Source organism: Trachypithecus francoisi, unplaced genomic scaffold (assembly GCF_009764315.1).
Source record: "Trachypithecus francoisi isolate TF-2019V2 unplaced genomic scaffold, Tfra_2.0 Lachesis_group15, whole genome shotgun sequence".
Taxonomy (NCBI): Eukaryota; Metazoa; Chordata; class Mammalia; order Primates; family Cercopithecidae; genus Trachypithecus; species Trachypithecus francoisi.
In genome coordinates this window covers 99,241,257-99,259,819 of record NW_022681460.1, presented here as the reverse complement: position 1 = coordinate 99,259,819, position 18,563 = coordinate 99,241,257, and the positions used below count along the sequence as shown (strand labels likewise).

At 48.0% G+C, this 18,563-nt stretch overlaps 1 protein-coding gene across 2 annotated transcripts in view; it reads left to right on the top strand.

Annotated features, from left to right (window-relative positions):
• ABCC1 (ATP binding cassette subfamily C member 1) overlaps window positions 1–18,563 on the top strand; it is a 193,459-nt gene that overhangs the window by 98,181 nt on the left and 76,715 nt on the right. For both annotated transcript variants that reach the window (XR_004443005.1, XM_033235630.1), the window contains exons 10-12: window positions 232–393; window positions 4,504–4,596; window positions 7,804–8,007. Coding sequence is in view for 1 of the 2 variants with exons in the window: in XM_033235630.1 (XP_033091521.1) it covers window positions 232–393; window positions 4,504–4,596; window positions 7,804–8,007 (459 nt within the window). In the remaining variant the exon portion in view is untranslated. The remainder of the gene's footprint in view (window positions 1–231; window positions 394–4,503; window positions 4,597–7,803; window positions 8,008–18,563) is intronic.

The following is an 18,563-nucleotide window of genomic DNA, read 5'->3' as shown; positions in this document are numbered from 1 at the left end:
AGGGTCCCTTGCCAGTTGATGAGTTCGAGGTTGGGAGGCAGCACCATGGATAAGAATGTGGGCTTTGAGATGACAACGGCATCCTGGGCAGACAGATAGGTCAGGAGGGGAGGAGCAGAGATCTACGGCATTTCCGCCCCGAAAGTCTCCTTCCTCTCCGTGGGCCTGGAGGGAGAGTCGGGCCTCTTCACCTGCCGCACTCAGCCACCTTCCCTCTCCTTTGTCCCACAGGCCCTGGTGATCACCAATGCAGCCAGAAAATCCTCCACGGTCGGGGAGATCGTCAACCTCATGTCTGTGGACGCCCAGAGGTTCATGGACTTGGCCACATACATTAACATGATCTGGTCAGCCCCCCTGCAAGTCATCCTTGCTCTCTACCTCCTGTGGCTGGTGTGTGTTTGACGCCGTTACCCTTTGCATGCAGGGAGGGACTTGTACGTGTGGGCAGCGGGTTGAGGGAGTGGGTGTTGGTGGTAATGGCATGTATAGCTCCCTGGCAGTTCCAGCTGTCGTTCATATTTTATTTTCCAGCCTGTTAACTGATTCCTCGGTATTTTGTTCCTTCCCTAAATTGTCAGGTTGATGTTCTCCTTGGTGGCTTGGCGTTTTCATTTTCTCTTCCCTTGACAGTGTCAGTGATTAACTACCCTACAGTGGACACATATTTCTCCCGTTGAATCCTCCCAAACGCTTACCAGACTCACTTATTCACTAGTCCCTAATTATGGTGGTCAAAATTCTCTCAATTGCAAGGGATAGACATCTATCTTAAAGTAGCCTAAGTAAATAAAGGAAACTTTGGGGCTGCATGTATCTCAGAAATCTGGGGACTAGCTTCAGGTGTGGATTGATCCAGGAGATCAGGCAATGTTGTCAGTACTCAGTTTCACTCACTCTTTCATCATTTCCTAGCCCTCTTGTCCTCTGAGTTGACATCATTCTCAGTGGCACTTCCCCACATGGCTTCATAGCTTTGGGGTGATCACATCATGACAGATAAAGGTGCCAGAGAAAAGATAAGGCAGCATTTCTCTGCACAGCCAGAGTCAGTCTCAGAGAGCACTCTGATTGGCCTGGCTTGGTCCTGTTCACACTCCTGAACCAAATCAGTGTGGCCCAGGAGGCAGAGTTCTCTGATTGGCCAGCCTGGGTCACATGTCCTCTCCCATGGCAGAAGAGATGTGATTGACAGTCCTTCCATGTGAGGAGGGAGAGTTCCCAAAATAAAATGATGATGAGCAAAGAGGCTCATAGCACAACACATGCCTTGTGCTTTGCCACTTCTGGGTCTTTGCCACCTGCCTTTCCTTCCTTCCTAATTGATGAAAGCCTGCTCATCCCTGCAGGCTGTAGCATGACACTACTTCCATTGATTTCCCCTCCCCTCTGAATTAGATGGACTTTCTCTTTTTTTTGAATTTTGAATCCCAATAACTTTAGTATAGGAAGTCGTCTAAGAATACTTTCTGGAGTAGTTTTTTTGTTTTTTTTGATATGGAGTCGCACTCTGTCGCCCGGGCTGGAGTGCAGTGTGCCATCTCGGCTCACTGCAACCTCTGCCGCCCATGTTCAAGCAGTTCTCCTGCCTCAGTCTCCCGAGTAGTTGGGACTACAGGCCTATCCCACCAAGCCCACTAATTTTTCTTTTTTTTTTTTTGTATTTTTAGTAGAGACGGAGTTTCACCATGTTGGCTAGGCTGATCTTGAACTCCTGGCCTCAGGTGATCTGCCCTCCGTGGTCTCCCAAAGTGTTGGAATTACAGGTGTGAGCCACCGTGCCCGGCCCACTTTCTGAAATAGATTTTTTTTTTTTTTCATGCTCAGTGTACTGCCTCCTCTTTGACGGGTAACATGTTAGCTACTTGCAGACACACAGCAGCTGACTTTTGTGTCTTCTGTGGGTACAACCCCAGCAGGGCCTGGTGCATAATGGGCACAGCTCAAATTATTACCTGTTATTGAAAGAGAAGGGCTGAACGAAATGGCTCATGCCTGTGATCTGAACACTTTGGGAGGCCGAGGTGGGTGGATCATCTGAGGCCAGGAGACCATCCTGGCCAACATGGCAAAACCCTGTCTCTATTAAAAATATAAACGTTAGCTGGGCATGGTGGTATATGCCTTTAATCTCAGCTACTTGGGTGGCCGAGGCAGGAGAATGGCCTGAATCCGGGAGGCAGAGGTTGCATTGAGCTGAGATTGTACCACTACACTCCAGCTTGGGCAACAAAGCGAGATTCTGTCTCAAAAAAAAAAAGAAAAAGGAAGAGGAAAAAATTACTGGTTTATTTGTCTGTAGTTTGCTTTTTTTATACATCTGTAGAGCAGAAGGTGAGTAAAGTGTTTCTATAATAAAACTCAGAAAAAAACACCAGAATTTAATTATCTAATAGGCTGGGCACAGATATAGGTGGAATGTGCCTGTAATCCCAGCACTTTGGGAGGCTGAGGTGGAAGGATTGCTTGAAGTCGGGAGTTTGAGACCAGCCTGGGCAACATAGTGAGACCCTGTCTCTACAAAAAAAAAAAAAATTAGCTGGGTGTGGTGGTGCCTATTTGTGGTCCCAGCTACCCTGGAGGCTGAGGCAGGAGGATTGCTTGAGCCTAGGAGTTCAGAGGCTGCAGTGAGCTAGGATCACACCACTGCACTCCTACCTGGGTGACAAGACAAGACCGTGTCTCTAGAAGAAAAAATAAAAATCTAAATAAATGTCTTTTCAAGCAGATGTCTTGGGGAATCTACTTTCACAAAAGTGCTACTATGGGAAAAATATTTTTGGAACATTTCTTTTAGAATTGCCTTCAGGATTGGTTTATGAACCGTTAAGAAAATTGTCTAACATCACATCTTGTTTTAGATGGTAGTTGCTTGAACTCAGCACTGTTGACACTTGGGACCAGACAGTTCTTTGTTGTGGGGCTGTCTTGTTTGTTACTTTGTTTTTTCTTTTAAGGGACAGAGTTGCCCATGCTGGCGTACAGGTATTTGATCATAGCTCACGGAAGCTTTAAATTCCTGGTCTCAAGCAGTTTTCTCACTTTGTCCTCTCATCTAGCTGGGTGCCACAGGTTCACACCACCATGCCTGGCTAAGTTAGTTATTTTTTTTTTAGAAATGGGGTCTCGCTATGTTGCCCAGGCTGGTCTCAAACTTCTGCCCTCAAGCTGTCTTCCCACTTTGTCCTCCCAAAGTGATGGGATTACAGGTGTGAGTCTCTGCACCTGGCCACAAGGCTATATGTTAATACAGCAAAATTAGCAAAGAATTAAGGAACACATGGGGCAGTGTTCAAGGGAAGCCAGGTACAGGTTTCTGGGAGTCCCCAGCAGAGTCACACAGGTGCACTAATTCTCCGGCCACCGTTACGATGATGCGTGTGAAATGTTGCCAACCAGGGAAGCTTGGTAGGAGCCCAGTGCTTGGGGTTTTTTAGGGGCAGGTCACATAAGCACCCTTTGCTTGGCACATACCAGAAGTCTAGACTCCCAGAGGGAAAGCAGTGTTCACCATAAACCATATTGTTTGTACAAACAGGTGAGGCACATTGAGCCACTCTTATCAATTCTGTTAATGGTGGAAGCCCTGCAAGTATGCAGACACTAGCCAAGGGCTAAACTTGTAAGCAGCCTTCAAGCAGGATAAGCAGTCAGGTGGAAATGTTCACACTTTTCTACTTACTACCTTATTACCTTTCCAAAAATCTAAGCTGGGCGTGGTGGCTCGCACCTGTAATCCCAGCTACTTGGGAGGCAGAGGTGGGAAGATCGCTTGAGCTCATGAGTTCAAGACCAGCTTGGGCAACATAGTGAGACCTTCTCTCTACAAAAAATTTTAAAAATAGCTGGGCATGATGGTGTGACTGTAGTCACAGCTACTTGGGAGGCTGAGTTGGGAGGATCACTTGAGCCCCGGAGATCGAGACCAGTTTGAGTAACATAGTGAGACCTTGTCCCTACAAAAAAAAAACAAAAAACAAAAATTAGCTGGGCATGGTGGTGTGACTGTAGTCATAGCTATTTGGGAGGCTGAATTGGGAGGATTGCTGGAGCCCAGGAGTTGAAGACCAACCTGGGCAGTGTAGCAAGACCTAATGCTTACCTGTAGTCCCAGCTACTTTGGAGACTGAAGTAGGTGGATCACTGATGCAAATAGCCACTGTACTGCAGCCTGGGCAACGTAGCGAAATCTCATCTCCTAAAAAAAAAAAAGAAAGAAAAAAATTAGAATTCTAAAGTTGTGATTTGCACAACCCATGTGGCCCCAGGGGCTTGGGAGAAAGGAGCATGGACTTGCTTATTCTTCAAGGGATTGGGAGGACCCAGAGAGATGCTCAGGAATGAAACCACAGGCTCTTAACACCCTATTGTGGGGTAAAAGTAACACACCTTGCCCTGAACTTGGTCAGCAGCATCCACGTGGGATTGATCAGCCGGAAAGCTGTTAAGGGCCCTGTTTTCTCCTGTCTTGTGAGTGATTAAGAGTCTCCTTTCCTTCCTTAGAACCTGGGCCCTCCCATCCTGGCTGGAGTGGCCGTGATGGTCCTCATGGTGCCCGTCAACGCTGTGATGGCATTGAAGACCAAGACGTATCAGGTAAGGCATGTGTCTCTGCAGGCCCCCAAGCGAGGCCCTAGGCAGGAGCCTCTCCATGCAGATTTTATCCAGTTCCTTCTGCTCAGTCCCTGGGGTTCTCAGCCTTGCCTGCCAATTGGAGTCACCTGGGGAGTCTTAACAAATGCTGATGCCCGGGCCCCGTATCTGGGATTCTGATTCAGTTATTATGAGTGGGGTCTGGACATCAAGATGTACAGCTTCCCAGGTCATTATACTGGGCAGCCAAGGTTGAGAGTTCCTGACACATGGTTAGACCTTGTAGGCCGGTGACTGGAATCAGAAGGTCTGGGAGCCTCCGAGAATCGTTGTTTCCCATTGTCTTGTTTATTATGTGTGTGTATGCCTCAGCTTTCAAGAGTTGAGTGCAAATTACCCCCTACTTGTTTCCCCCTTATTAGCTCTTACCTGGTACCAGACATGGTGTTAATGTCTTTATTTGAATTAAAATAAGTAATTAATTTCTAAGATGGGGCCTTGCTCTGTTGCCCAGGCTGATCTCAAATTCCTGGGCTTAAGTGATCCTGTTGCCTCGGCCTCTCAAAGTGTTGGGATTACAGGTGTGAACCACCATGCCCGGCTTTCAGGTTTTTATTTTTGGAGATATTTTGTATTTTAAAATGTTTAAATACACAAGTAATAGAGTGTGGTTTCTTATTATAAGAAAGTTCAAGCCGGGCTCACCCCTACAGTTTCAGCATTTTGGGAGGCCAAGGTGGGTGGATCGCCTGAGCTTAGGAATTCAAGACTAGCCTGGGAAACATGGTGAAACGCCGTCTCTACCACAAATGGATAAGTTAGCTTTGTGTGGTGATGCATGCCTGTAGTCCCAGCTACTTGGGAGGCTGAAGCATGAGGATCACCTGAGCCCAGGAGGTCGCGGCTATAGTGAGCCATGATTATGCCACTGCACTCCAGTCTGGGCAACAGAGTGAGACCCTGTCTCAAAAAAAAAAAAAACGTTTAAATCTTACAAAGTACTTAAAAGGGGATACCCCCTTCCCTACTCTCTCAACCACTGCAAATATATAGAAGCAACTCCTTCTAGAACTTTCTATGTATGTATATACAGACCTGATTAATGATATAGTTAGGTTTGGTTTTTATATATGTGGGGTTTTTTTATTTGTTGAGACAGAGTCTCAATTTGTTGCCCAGGCTGGAGTGCAATGGTGCAATCTTGGCTCAGTGCAACCTCTGCCTTCCGGGTTCAAGCAATTCTCCTGCCTCAGCCTCCCGAGCAGCTGGGATTACAGGTGCCCACCACCACACCCAGCTAATTTTTGTATTTTTAGTAGAGATGCGGCTTCACCACATTGGCCAGGCTGGTCTTGAACTCCTGACCTCAGGTGAGGCACCTGCCTTGGCCTCCCAAAGTGCTGGGATTGCAGGCATGAGCCACCATGCCTGGCCATTATATATGTTTGTCTGTGTGTGTGTGTGAGAGATATTACCATATCTGTTTTTACCTAAATGGGCCTACATGGCAGCATGATTTTTGCCTTTTAGTGCCCTGCTTTGGGGGCCTCTCTGTGCTATGCTGTATAGCTTCAATTCATTCTCCCGACCTGGTGCCTTTTGGTCCATAATGGAGATGGTGCAGTTTATTTCTCTGCTCTTTCTTGGCTGCACTGATGGTACCATAGGGAGATGAGTTGCAGGACATGGGCCCGTTGGAAGGAGAGGCTCACGGGTTAGGGTTGGGTGGGATGGGTGAGGCAGGGGCTTTAGGGTCGAGTGACCCTTCAGTCTCTGATATGCAGGATTCCCTGAGTGACCTGACTCTGAACCCACTTCAGTCCTTGGCCTCGAGATCATGTAGCTTAAATTGTTCCCATCTGTGACCCGGGGATGACTGTCGCTCTCAGTGATAGAGTTCTTGTGAATGTTAAGTGTCTGAATACATGTAAAATACTTAGAAAAGTTGCTGGTATACACAGAATGCTGGTGGTATCAAAAATATTTAACAACTGCACAGCACAAGTATCCACTGTTTGGAACCAGTGCTAGCCAGTACAGAAACATTTCTCTATTTTAACAACCATGGGCCAGGCACAGGGGTTCATATCTGTAATCCCAGCTCTTTGGGAGGCTGAGACAGGAGGATGGCTTGTGGCCAGGAGTGCAAGACCAGCCTGGGCAACATAGCAAGATGCTGTCTGTACAAAAAAATACAAAAATGAGCTAGGTGTGGTGGCATGTGCCTGTGGTCTCAGCTACTAAGGAGGCTGAAGTGGGAAGATTGCTTGAGCCCAGGAATTCAAGGCTGCAGTGAGCTATGATCGTGCCACTGCACTCCAGCCTGGATGCCAGAGTGAGATGCTCTTCCCCAAAAAAAGGAAAACTGGGCTGACAAGAAATAAGAAAACAGGTTGGGTGTGGTGGTTCATATCTGTAATCCCAGCATTCTGGGAGGCTGAGGTCGGTGGATCACTTGAAGTCAGGAGTTCGAGACCAGTCTGGCCAACATGGTGAAGCCCCGTCTCTACTAAAAATAGAAAAATTAGCCAGGTGTGGTGGCAGGCATTTATAGTCCCAGCTACTCAGGAGACGAAGGTAGGAGAATCTCTTTAACCCGGGAGGCAGAGGTTGCAGTGAACCCAGATCATGCTACTGTACTCCAGCCTGGGCGACAGAGCGAGACTGTCTCACAAAAAAAAAGAAAAAATAAGAAAACAGAGAAGAAAAACACCACCACCATGTCTCCTATGTTTGGGTCAGCAGAATAGGGACTGAATCCCTTCTTTTCTGGACACTTGAAGGGTTTTTCTTGCCTCTATTTCTGGATTCTAAATTGAGTGTGTTTCTCCAATGTCTAACCTAACATGATTTGAAGAGTTTTTTTTTTCCTTGATGGCGGGGTCCTTTGGTGTGGTCTTGGGACTCAAGAGTAGGACTCATAGGGATTACAGGGCCAGCTCTCCCACCCTCAGGAGGCCCGTTTTTAATAGACGGTGATGTTGAGGCCCAGTAAGGTGGCTCACACCTGTAATCCCAGCATAGGAGTTTGAGACCCGCCTAGGCAGCATGCTGAAACCCCATCTCTATTGAAAAGAAAAAATCAATATGAAAAACATTCACATGTCAAAGCATATAATACAATTGATGAAAACGGATAGCTGGTGATGTTGAGTGATGGTCTGATCCCAGGGTCGCCTCAGATGTGTTGACTGCCTTTTCTCTTCCAAGGTGGCCCACATGAAGAGCAAAGACAATCGGATCAAGCTGATGAATGAAATTCTCAATGGGATCAAGGTGCTAAAGCTTTATGCCTGGGAGCTGGCGTTCAAGGACAAGGTGCTGGCCATCAGGCAGGAGGAGCTGAAGGTGCTGAAGAAGTCTGCCTACCTGGCAGCCGTGGGCACCTTCACCTGGGTCTGCACACCCTTCCTGGTGAGTGAAGCCACATTTTTCCTGGCCCTCATTATTTGATGTTGTATTTTGTCTGCATACCTGAATATTTTTAAAAGGTCACTATGTCGCCCAGGTGCAGTGGCTCATACCTGTAATCCCAGCACCCTGGGAGGCCAAAGCAGGTGGATCACCTGAGGTCAGGAGTTCAAGAACAGCCTGGCCAACATGGTGAAACCTAGTCTCTACTAAAAATACAAAAAAATTAGCCAGGAGTGGGGGCGCATGCCTATTGTCACAGCTACTCGGGAGGCTGAGGCAAGAGAATTGCTTCAACCTGGGAGGCGACGGTTGCAGGGGGCCAAGATCACGCCACTGCACTCCAGCCTGAGTGACAGCGAGACCTTGTCTTAAAAAAAAAAAAAAAAAAGGTAACTATGTCAGCAAGGCCTTCCCTAAACACTTGCCTTAAACATTTGCCATCTTCTCCATTCTGCTTTGTTTTATTCACGTTTAGCAGCTTCTTAGCCAACCTGTTGAGGAGTTGTTTGTTATCTGTTCGCTGTGATATAGGCAGCTTGTGCCAGGATGTAAACCAGTGCCCTCTGCTTGCTGTGTTTTGCTGTGTTAAGATAGCCTTGCAAGAAACAAAGTGTGAGCTGAGCCAAATGGCACGCTTGGTGCCATAGTTGATCTACATTATGGTGCTGCCTCCTTATTTTGTCAACAACTGGTCACAAAGTGTGGATTGTCAGTGTCCCGTGGGCCATATGTCAAGTGGCATGGTCTAAACACACTCTAAAATTTACTTATTTTGGTCTGGGTGCGGTGGCTCATGCCTGTAATCCCAGCACTTTGGGAGCCGAGGTGGGTCACTTGAGGCTAGGAACTCGAGACTAGCCTGGTCAACCTGGCGAAACCCCATCTCTGCTTAAAAAAAAAAAAAAAAAATTAGCTGGGCATGGTGGTGTATGCCTATATTCCCAGCTACTCAGGAGGCTGAGACATGAGAATCCCTTGAACCTGGGCGGCAGAGGTTGCAGTGAGCCGATACTGAGCCATGGCACTCTAGCCTGGGCAACAGAGCAAGACCCTGTCTCAAAAAAAGTAAAAAGAAAAGTTAAAAAAAAAATTCAAATAGACTTATTTTATTGTCTGCCTTTCCCCACTAGGATGTCAGCTCCAGATGGGCATTTTTGTCTTTTCTGTTGACTGCTATATCCTCAGTATGTAAAATAGTGCATAGCAGGTGCTGAACAAATATTTGTCATCCATTGTAATAAAAAAAAAAAGAAAATACAGAAAGATGTAAAATGAGAAGTGTATTGTCCTCTCTTCCATCAGTTCCTCTCCTCCAAAGTGACAGTTTTGTGTATGCTTTTAGAAAAAAATGGACAAGCATCTAGGTGTTTAAATATTTTGACAGATTTAAATGGAATCATACCGTACATAGTGTTCTCTTTTGTGTAGTTAATAATATATAGTCTTGGTTCATTCATTCTGATCTGCTTCATTTTAGTTTTTTTTTTGGAGGGGGGGAGTTTTGAACTGGGGTCTCGCTCTGTCCCCCAGGCTGGAGTACAGGGGTGCGATCGTAGCTCACTGCAGCCTTGAACTCCTGGGCCCAAGCAATCCTCCTGCTTTGGCTTCCGAAGTAGCTGGGACGTCAGGTGCACTGCTGTCATGCCCGGCTTGCTTCATTTGTGTTTATGATGGATGCTTGTCTCATGTGTGGATGTGCCCTGCTGGAATTACCCTTTTTCCCGTTCCTTGCAAAAACAGGTTGTTCTCTGTGTTTTTTTGCTATTATGATCCATGCTTCACTGAAAGTTCTGGCACCTGTCCTGGGGTATGGTAACGGGTCTGTCCCTGCCTAGCTGGCTTTGAAAAGTTTAAAGACATCAGTGCAACTTACCATTTTGCAAAGTTGGCTGCAAATCAGGAGACCGCATAGAGATGGACTATGGAAATCCCCTTTTAAGCACAGTTAAAAACAGTTAATGGTGAAGGATGACTTCAGATCATGCTCCGTGTTTGTTTTTGCTTTCTGTCTTTTTATTAACGGTGTGATTCTTTTTGTAATGTCATGCTCATTACAACTATTCCTTCTTGGTCAGGTTGGCAAATTGTATGTTTTTCTGGCAAGTTTCTGTGAAGTGGAGTTAAACATGTTTATGAATATGGAGCTTTTCTGTAATACTACCACCTGCTTCATCTTAGCTGGGTTGCAGGTGGAATGTCTAAGGAAGCTCCAGCTGTTGCAGCATTTGCAAAAGCGTGTCCATGCTGACACTGAGCTGTTTCGCATTTGCAAAAGCGTGTCCATGCTGACACTGAGCTGTTTTGCATTTGCAAAAGCGTGTCCATGCTGACACTGAGTTTTCTTAGTCTTGCCTTACATCTGTCCGGGTCTGGAACTGCAGGAGAGATGGTGTTCAAATTTAAGCCTGCATCAGAATCACCTGGAGAGCTTGTTACTGTGTTTTATTTATCTGTCTATCGAGATGAAGTCCCAGTCTGTCACCCAGGCTTGATTGCTGTGGCACGGTCTTGGCTGACTGTAACCTCCACCTTCCGGGTTCAAGCTGTTCTTCCACCCCAGCCTCTGAGTAGCTGGGCTTACAGGCATGCGACACCACGCTCGGCTAATTTTTAAAATATCTTTAGTACAGATGGTGTTTCACCATGTTGGCCAGGCTGGTCTCGAACTCCTGACGTCAGGCGATCCACCTGCCTTGGCCTCCCAAAGTGCTGGGATTACAGGCGGGAGCCACTGTGCTGGCTTGTTACTATAAAACTCAGCTTTCTGGGCCCCACCCAGATTTTCAGTTTTAGCAGGTCTGGGTGGGGCCTGAGTATTTGCATTTCTGACATATCCCTCGGTGCTGCTGCTGCTGGTTCAGGTCGACATGTAGAGACACTGGAGTGGATCCTCACTACCTATAGTGTGATCCATGGACCAGCAGCCATGGCATCACCTGGTGCTTGTTAACAGTGCAGAATTTCAGGCCTCAGCCCACATCCACTGAAACTGAATCGGTGTTGCAACTAGTTTTCCAGGTGGTGTATATGCACATTGAAGTTCGAGAGAGACTGACAGAAAGTAGGAGTAAAGAAACTTTTTCTGTCAATACTTTTGGAATTCCGGGCCATACAGTCTCTGTCACAAATACCAGTCTCTTCCAGCGTAGTGCAAAAGCAGCCTTAGATAATACGGAAACCGACGGGTGTGGCCATGTTCCTGTAAAAATATATTTGGAGACACCAATATTTGAATTTTATAGAATTTGCATGTGTTGTGTAATATTCTTTTAATTTTTTTTTTAGCTTTTAAAAAATATGAAATCTGGCTGGGTGCAGGGGCTTATGCCTGTAATCTCAGCACTTTGGGGAACCGAGGCGGGTGGGTTGCTTGAGGCTAGGAGACTGAGACCAGCCTGGCCAACGTGGTGAAACCCCATCTGTGCTAAAAATACAAAAATTAGCTGGAAGTGGTGGTGCTCACCTGTGGTCACAGGTACTCAGGAAGCTGAGGCAAGAGGATTGCTTCAACCCAGGAGGCAGAAATTGCAGTGAGCCAAGATCATGCCACTGCACTCCTGGCTGGGCAACAGAGTGAAACCCTTTCCTTCGCCCGCCACCTCTCCCCTCCCCCCCACCCAAAAAAAAAAGCCGGGTGTGATGAAGCACGCCAGTCATCCCAGCTTCTTGGGAGGCTGAGGCAAGGGAATTGTTTGAACCCGGGAGGCGGAGATCACAGTGAGCTGAGGTCATGCCACTGCACTCTAAGCCTGGGCAACAGGACAAGACTCTGTCTCAAAAAAAAATTTAAAAAAAAAAAAAGGAAATCAATGCTGAGCTCATGGGCCGCATGTAAACAGATGTGGGCCAAATGTGGACCTCAGCCATCCTTGGCCAGCCCCTGGCTTAGAGGACTGGAATGTTCTTCTGAGACTCAGGACACTTGCCACATTCTACTGCCAGCTCACAGTGTGACCCCAAAGCTGGTCATCTCACCTCACTGGCTCTAGGTTTTGTCCTATGGAAAATGAAGGGGTTAGATTCCAAGCATGTCAAATGCAGGGCCCTGCCCTCACTCCTCATGCCCACAGCAGACAGCCACAGTCACTCACGGGGTTCTTTCCCACTGAGTTCTGTTCAGGCAGCCCTCCAGGTGACTGGTGCCAGTGGCCTGGAGTTGAGCAAGAAATGGCATCTTGTTGTCCCTCTGTAACTCCGTGTTCCCTAAGATCACTTCCAGCTCCAGTGCCCCTGCATTCTGCCTTGTACATTGCATTCCTCTTATATTCCAGTCCCTTGACTTTACTGGGGTGTATTGACAAACTTTTTTTTTTCCTTTGGAGACAGTCTCGCTGTGTCACCCAGGCTGAAGTGCAGGGGTGCCATCTCAGCTTCATGCAACCTCCACCTCCCAGTTCAAGCAATTGTGCTGCGTCGGCCCCCCGACTAGCTAGGATTACAAACACACACCACCATGCCTTATTAATTTGAATATTTGTAGTAGAGATGGGTTTTTGTCACGTTCGCCAGGCTGGTCTTGAACTCCTGACCTCAGTGATTCCCCTACTTCGGCCTCTCATCATGCTGGGATTACAGGCGTGAGCCGCCACGCCTGGCTTCTCCTTTTTTTTTTTTTTTTTGAGACGGAGTCTTACTCTCTCACCAGGCTGGAGTACAGTGGCACGATCTTGGCTCACTGCAACCTCCGCCTCTTGGGTTCAAGCGATTCTCATGCCTCAGCCTCCCGCGTAGCTGGGATTACAGGCGCCCACTACCATGTCCAGCTAATTTTTGTATTTTTAGTAGAGACGGGGTTTCACCAGGGTTCAAGCAATTCTCTTGCCTCAGCCTCCGAGTAGCTGGGATTACAGGCGCATGCCACCATGCCAAGCCAATTTTTTGTATTTTTAGTAGAGATGGGGTTTCGCCATGTTGGCCAGGCTGGTCTCAAACTCCTGATCTCCAGTGATCCACCCACCTTGGCCTCCCATAGTGCTGGGATTACAGGCGTGAGCCACCATGTCCGGTCGGTCTTACTTTAAAAAGTAGAAAGTAATGTATTTGCATATGGTAAAACATAATTAAAGCTGCACCAGAGGCTGTTCATACAGCCGGACTTCTCCGCACTTGGCCGCCTCAGCCTGCTGACGTTTGCCAACAGGTCATCCTTTGTCCCTGTGTTGTAGGTCCCGGCCTGCACATCATAGAATGTTTCCCAGCATCTGTGGCCTCTACCTGCCAGATGCTAAGTCGTACCTCTCCCTGTCCTTCCCAGTGGTGACAGTGGAATATGGCTCCAGGCATTGCGAAATGTCCCCTTGGGGGACAGAATTCTCCCAGTTGAGAATCACAGTCCCTGGTGAAGGCCCAAGCCCTTCCTCCTAACACCGGTCACCTTGCTTCCCTCTCTCCATGTTTCTTGTGTGTTTTTCCAGACAGAGTCTATGTCTGTATCACTGTAATGGTGGATGCATGTCATACATGTAGTTATGGTGACATGATTCTATTTATGTTTTTACAAGTGATAGTAAGAGTCATACAGAAATACATGACTTTTTTTTTTTTTTTTTTTTTTTTTTTGAGACGGAGTCTCACTCTGCCGCCCAAGCTGGAGTGCAGTGACATGGTCTTGGCTCACTGCAACTTCTGTCTCCCAGGCTCAAGTGATCCTCCAACCTCAGCCTCCCAAGCAGCTGGGACTACAAGCATGCGCCACCATGCCCAGCTAATGTCTGTAATTTTTTCAGAGACAGGGTCTCATTTTGTTGCCCAGGACGTTTCAAACTCGTGAGCTTAAGCAATCCGCCTGCCTCTGTCTCCCAAAGTGCTGGGATTGTAGGTATGAGTCACTGCGCCTGGCCTTGATGGCATTTTGAAAGGTCTTTCTTAGAGGCAAAGGTCCAAAGCCAGAGGGAGCAGGTGATGAGGTTTGGTCTGTGACTTGTGTCCCACTTAGGAGGGGATGCATAGTGTTCGCACAGCTTTTTCCTCTGCGCATTGGATTCGTTGGCAAAACCCACAGTTTCCAGGTTGTCACCAAACTTACATGATTACTTGCTGCCCTGTTCTCCATTAGGAAAGCACAGCAGAAGATGCTTAAGAGCAGGACTGGTTTGGCTCCCCTCCCCTCCCCCTCCCCTCTTGTCCCCTTCTCTCCCCTCCCCTCCCCTCCCCTCCCCTCCCCCTCCCCTCCCCTCGCCCCTCCCCCTCCCTTCCCCTCGCCCCTCCCCCTCCCTTCCCCTCCCGCTCCCTCCCCTCCCCTCCCCTCCCCCTCCCCTCCCTCTTCCCTCCCCTCCCCTCCCCCTCCCCTTCCCTCCCCTCCCCTCCCCTACCATCCCCTCCCCTCTGTCCCCTACCGTCCCTTCCCCTCCCCCTCCCCTCTTGTCCCCTTCTCTCCCCTCCCCTACCATCCCCTGCCATCCCCTCCCCTCCCCTCCCCTCTTTTCTTTTCTCTTTTTTTTTTTTTTTTTAAAGAGACAGGGTCTTGTTTTGCTGCCCAGGCTGGAGTACAGTGGCTTGATTACGGCTCACTGCAACCTCCAACTCCTGAGCTAAAGTGATACTCCTGCCTCAGCATCTGGAGTAGCTGCGATTACAGATGTGAGATTCTGAACCCTGCTACTGGCTTTACTTAACCTTTTCTTGACCTTCCTTGCCATTCAGTTTCCCGGAGTTTCCAGAGACAGAGTTTGTTGAGCAGTTTGGCAAGAAACAGAGGGGCCTGGGTGTCAGTTGGAGACCTTGGTTCTGGCCGAGGCATCGAAGCCTCTGACTACATTAGGATAAAATATGTGGCCTTCAGTTCCCCTGGAAGGTGTCTGAGTGTTTTTTCCACTGCTGCATTCCTGTGCTTCAAAGATGATGAAGTGTTTACCCAGCAGTAGGTGCGATGGAACACAGAGGCCGGGGAAGGCCAGGGATGCCATCCAGGGACTGATGGGACTGTTTTTTTGGAATGCCAAGCCTGGCATTTACCACGTCCACCTAATGCATTTTCCTAAAATAGCATCGCCAGGCAGCCGTCAGTATGTAACATTTTCTGTCTTGGATGATTTGTGAGCTTCTTGCCTTCTGTTTACCCTGAATTTCCCTTTGTTCGAGTAATTCATCATTCTCTGTGGTAATGATCTGTCCTGTAGTTCTCTGCTGATCATATCCTAGGGTCCGTGGAGACACGGCCACAACCATGTCATTTTATTTATTTATATATTTATACATTTGTATATTTTTGAGACAGAGTCTCATTCCGTCGCCCAGGTTGGAGTGCAGTGGCACAATCTCAGCTCACTGCAACCTCTACCTCCCGGGTTCAGGTGATTCTCCTGCCTCAGCCTCCCAAGGAGCTGGGATTACAGGTGTGCAGCACCATACTCGGCTAATTTTTTCTTTTTAGTAGAGACGGGGTTTCACCATGTTGGCCAGGCTGGTCTCAAACTCCTGACCTCAAGTGATCCGCCCCCCTCAGCCTCCCAAAGTGCTGGGATTACAGACGTGAGCCACCACGCCCAGTCAGACCTTGTCATTTTGTGCTTGTACCCTCCAAGCATAGGGAACTTGGCAAATGGTTCATGCTCAGTAAATGTATGTAGGTAAATGAATGAATACATGCATGAATGAGAGGTTGAAATAAATCATATTCATTAGGAACTGTCTTGCAAATAATAGAAACCTAGCTTAAATCAACTAGAGTAAGAGAAGAGGGGGATTTTTGAGTCACAAAACTGAAAAGTCTAGAAAAAGACTTTTAAGCATGAATGGGGTTCCAGACATGACTAGATCTGAGAGTTCCCAAGGTAATGTTGGAAAGAACAACGTCTCTGACTCTCAGCTCTGTTTTCTTGATGGTGGTTTCTTGATTAGCTGGCAGTTTCCTGATCATCTTGTCACCTCAGCAACCGTGTGAGCAGAGTCTTATTTTCCCCTAATACTTCCGGCAGAGCTATGGGATTGAGTCTCATTGGTTGTGGTCGATCACACGCTTCTTCCTGAACCAGTCACTGAGGCCAGGGAGATGGGATGCTTGGGTCAGCCAGGCCTGGGTCATGTCTTTCAGGGCTTGGGGCCCAGGTAGAGGGTGAGGGAAGAGGTTCATCTGTGGCTGAAGCTCATAGGTTGAGATTGGGAGAAGTTCAGTTCCCCCAGAGAAAACTGCGTGTTGCCATAAACAGCGCAGTAGATGCCAGGCAGGCAGTGAGAGCAGATAATCTGCACACAGGGCGTCAGGGTTTTTAGAAGGTGGGCTGGAGTGTAGGGGTTCTGTTCGTTGGTTTTCCACGTTTCTCAGAAAAGGCACCTAGGGGACAGGTGCTCCTCATTGTGTATGAAGGACTTTTGCACCCTTGACCCTCGCCTATTTCAAGGCTGTTGCAAACTCCAGTCTCCTCCTGCCTGGAGCCCCAGTCATTGTGCCCATCCTACCAGCCTCTTCAGATTTCCAAACACTGCCTGTAGGGAACCTGTTAAAGCCTGTGCTTCCACTAGACTGTGTGTCTCAGGGTTGCCAAGCCCACCTCAGTCCCCAGTGCATAATAGGTGCTCAGTTAACAACTGAGGGGCGGATGGCTAGATGACCTCCTCCTTAGGGAGAAACGAGGACTGTGGACCTGAAAGGGGCTGCATGATGTTGTCCTGTCCCCTCGCTGTATGTGCCCTGTGCTGCCAGCAGCCAGCATCGATTGGTACTTGGCTCACCAAGGGGGCTGGTACGTTTTGGTGGTGAGATACCTGAGGCGTGGTTTACTTCACTGCTGAGGAGACACTTCTGATGTGCTCTTCTGCCCTAAGGCAAATTCACCCACCCCTTCCCCACCCATTTATCCACTCTCATCCATCCATCATCTACCCAGCAGACATTCACTGAGCACCATAACCTGGGCTCTGTCCTAGGCTCTGACAATACAGCAGCAAAAACTACAGGTAATAATCTCCAGTCAGGGAGGGAACATTTATTTTCACGGAGAGAGACCGACAAGAAACAGTAGGCACAATAAATAAATCCTAGTGCTAGAGAAAGCCATCCTAAGTCCTATAGAAAGAAAAGAGTCAGGTCTTTGTAATAGGGGCGGCTTGCAGTTTTAAATAGGGTGGTCCAGGCTCACTGAGAAGGTGACACTTGAGGAAAGACTTGATGGAGGTGAAGAGGCCAACCAGGGGGTAGCAAGAGCATGTGCAAAGGCCCTGGGGCATTACTGTGCCCGTTCATAGGTGGGATAACCATGGAGGCTGAAACAGTGGGAGTGAGAAGAGAGTGACAGATGAGGCCAAATGAGGTACAGCTGGGCCCTGGGATCTGAGTCAGCACTTTGACTTCTACACTGAAAAATAGGTTGACTTTGGAGAGATACTTTAAAAAAATTACTTGTTTATAGATGGGGTCATCATTCTGTTACCCAGGCTGGTGTGGCGGCACAATCATAGCTCACTGCAGCGTCGACCTCCTGGGCTCAAGTGATTCTCCTGCCTCAGCCTCCCTAGTAGCTAGGACTACAGGTGCATGCCACTATGCCCGACTTATTTTTTATTAATATTATTATTATTATTATTTTGAGACGGAGTCTTGCTCTGTCGCCCAGGCTGGAGTGCAATGGCACGATCTTGGCTCATTGCAACCTCTGCCTCCCAGGTTAAAGCGATTCTCCTGCCTCAGCCTCCCTAGTAGCAGGGACTACAGGCGCACACCACCACATCCAGCTAATTTTTGTGTTTTTAGTAGAGACGGGGTTTTGCCCTGTCGGGCAGGCTGGTCTTGAACTCCTGACCTCAGGTTATCCACGTGCATCGGCCTCCCAAAGTGCTGGAATTACAGGCGTGAGCCATTGAGCCAGCTGCCTGGCTTATTTTGTAAAAGATTTTGTAGAGACACAGCCTTGCTTTGTTGCCCAGGCTCAGCTCGAACTCCTGACCTCAAGTGATCCTCCCTCCTTGGTCTCCCAAAGCATTTGGATTACACGCATGGGCTACCATGCCCATCCAAATTTATTTTTTTATAATGAACATATAATTCACCATTTTAAAGTGTGCAGTTCAGTGGTTTTTTTTGTGTAGGTGGTGTGACGGTCGCCCAGTGGGTTTTCGTGTAGGTGGTGTGACGGTCGCCCAGTGGGTTTTCGTGTAGGTGGTGTGACGGTCGCCCAGTGGGTTTTCGTGTAGGTGGTGTGACGGTCGCCCAGTGGGTTTTCGTGTAGGTGGTGTGATGGTCGCCCAGTGGGTTTTCGTGTAGGTGGTGTGACGGTCGCCCAGTGGGTTTTCGTGTAGGTGGTGTGACGGTCGCCCAGTGGGTTTTCGTGTAGGTGGTGTGACGGTCGCCCAGTGGGTTTTTGTGTAGGTGGTGTGACGGTCGCCCAGTGGATTTTTTGTGTAAATGATACAATAGTCACCACTAATTCCAGGACATTTTCATTACCCCAAAAGGAAGCCCTATAGGTGTTGTAACTTGCTCCCCAAACCTTCCATTCCATCCCAGGCAACCACTAATCTGCTTTCTGTCTCTCTCTATTTATCTGCTCTGGACATTACATGTAAATGGAATCTAACAACAGGTGGCCCTTTCTGACTGTTTCTTTTCTTTTTTTTTTTTT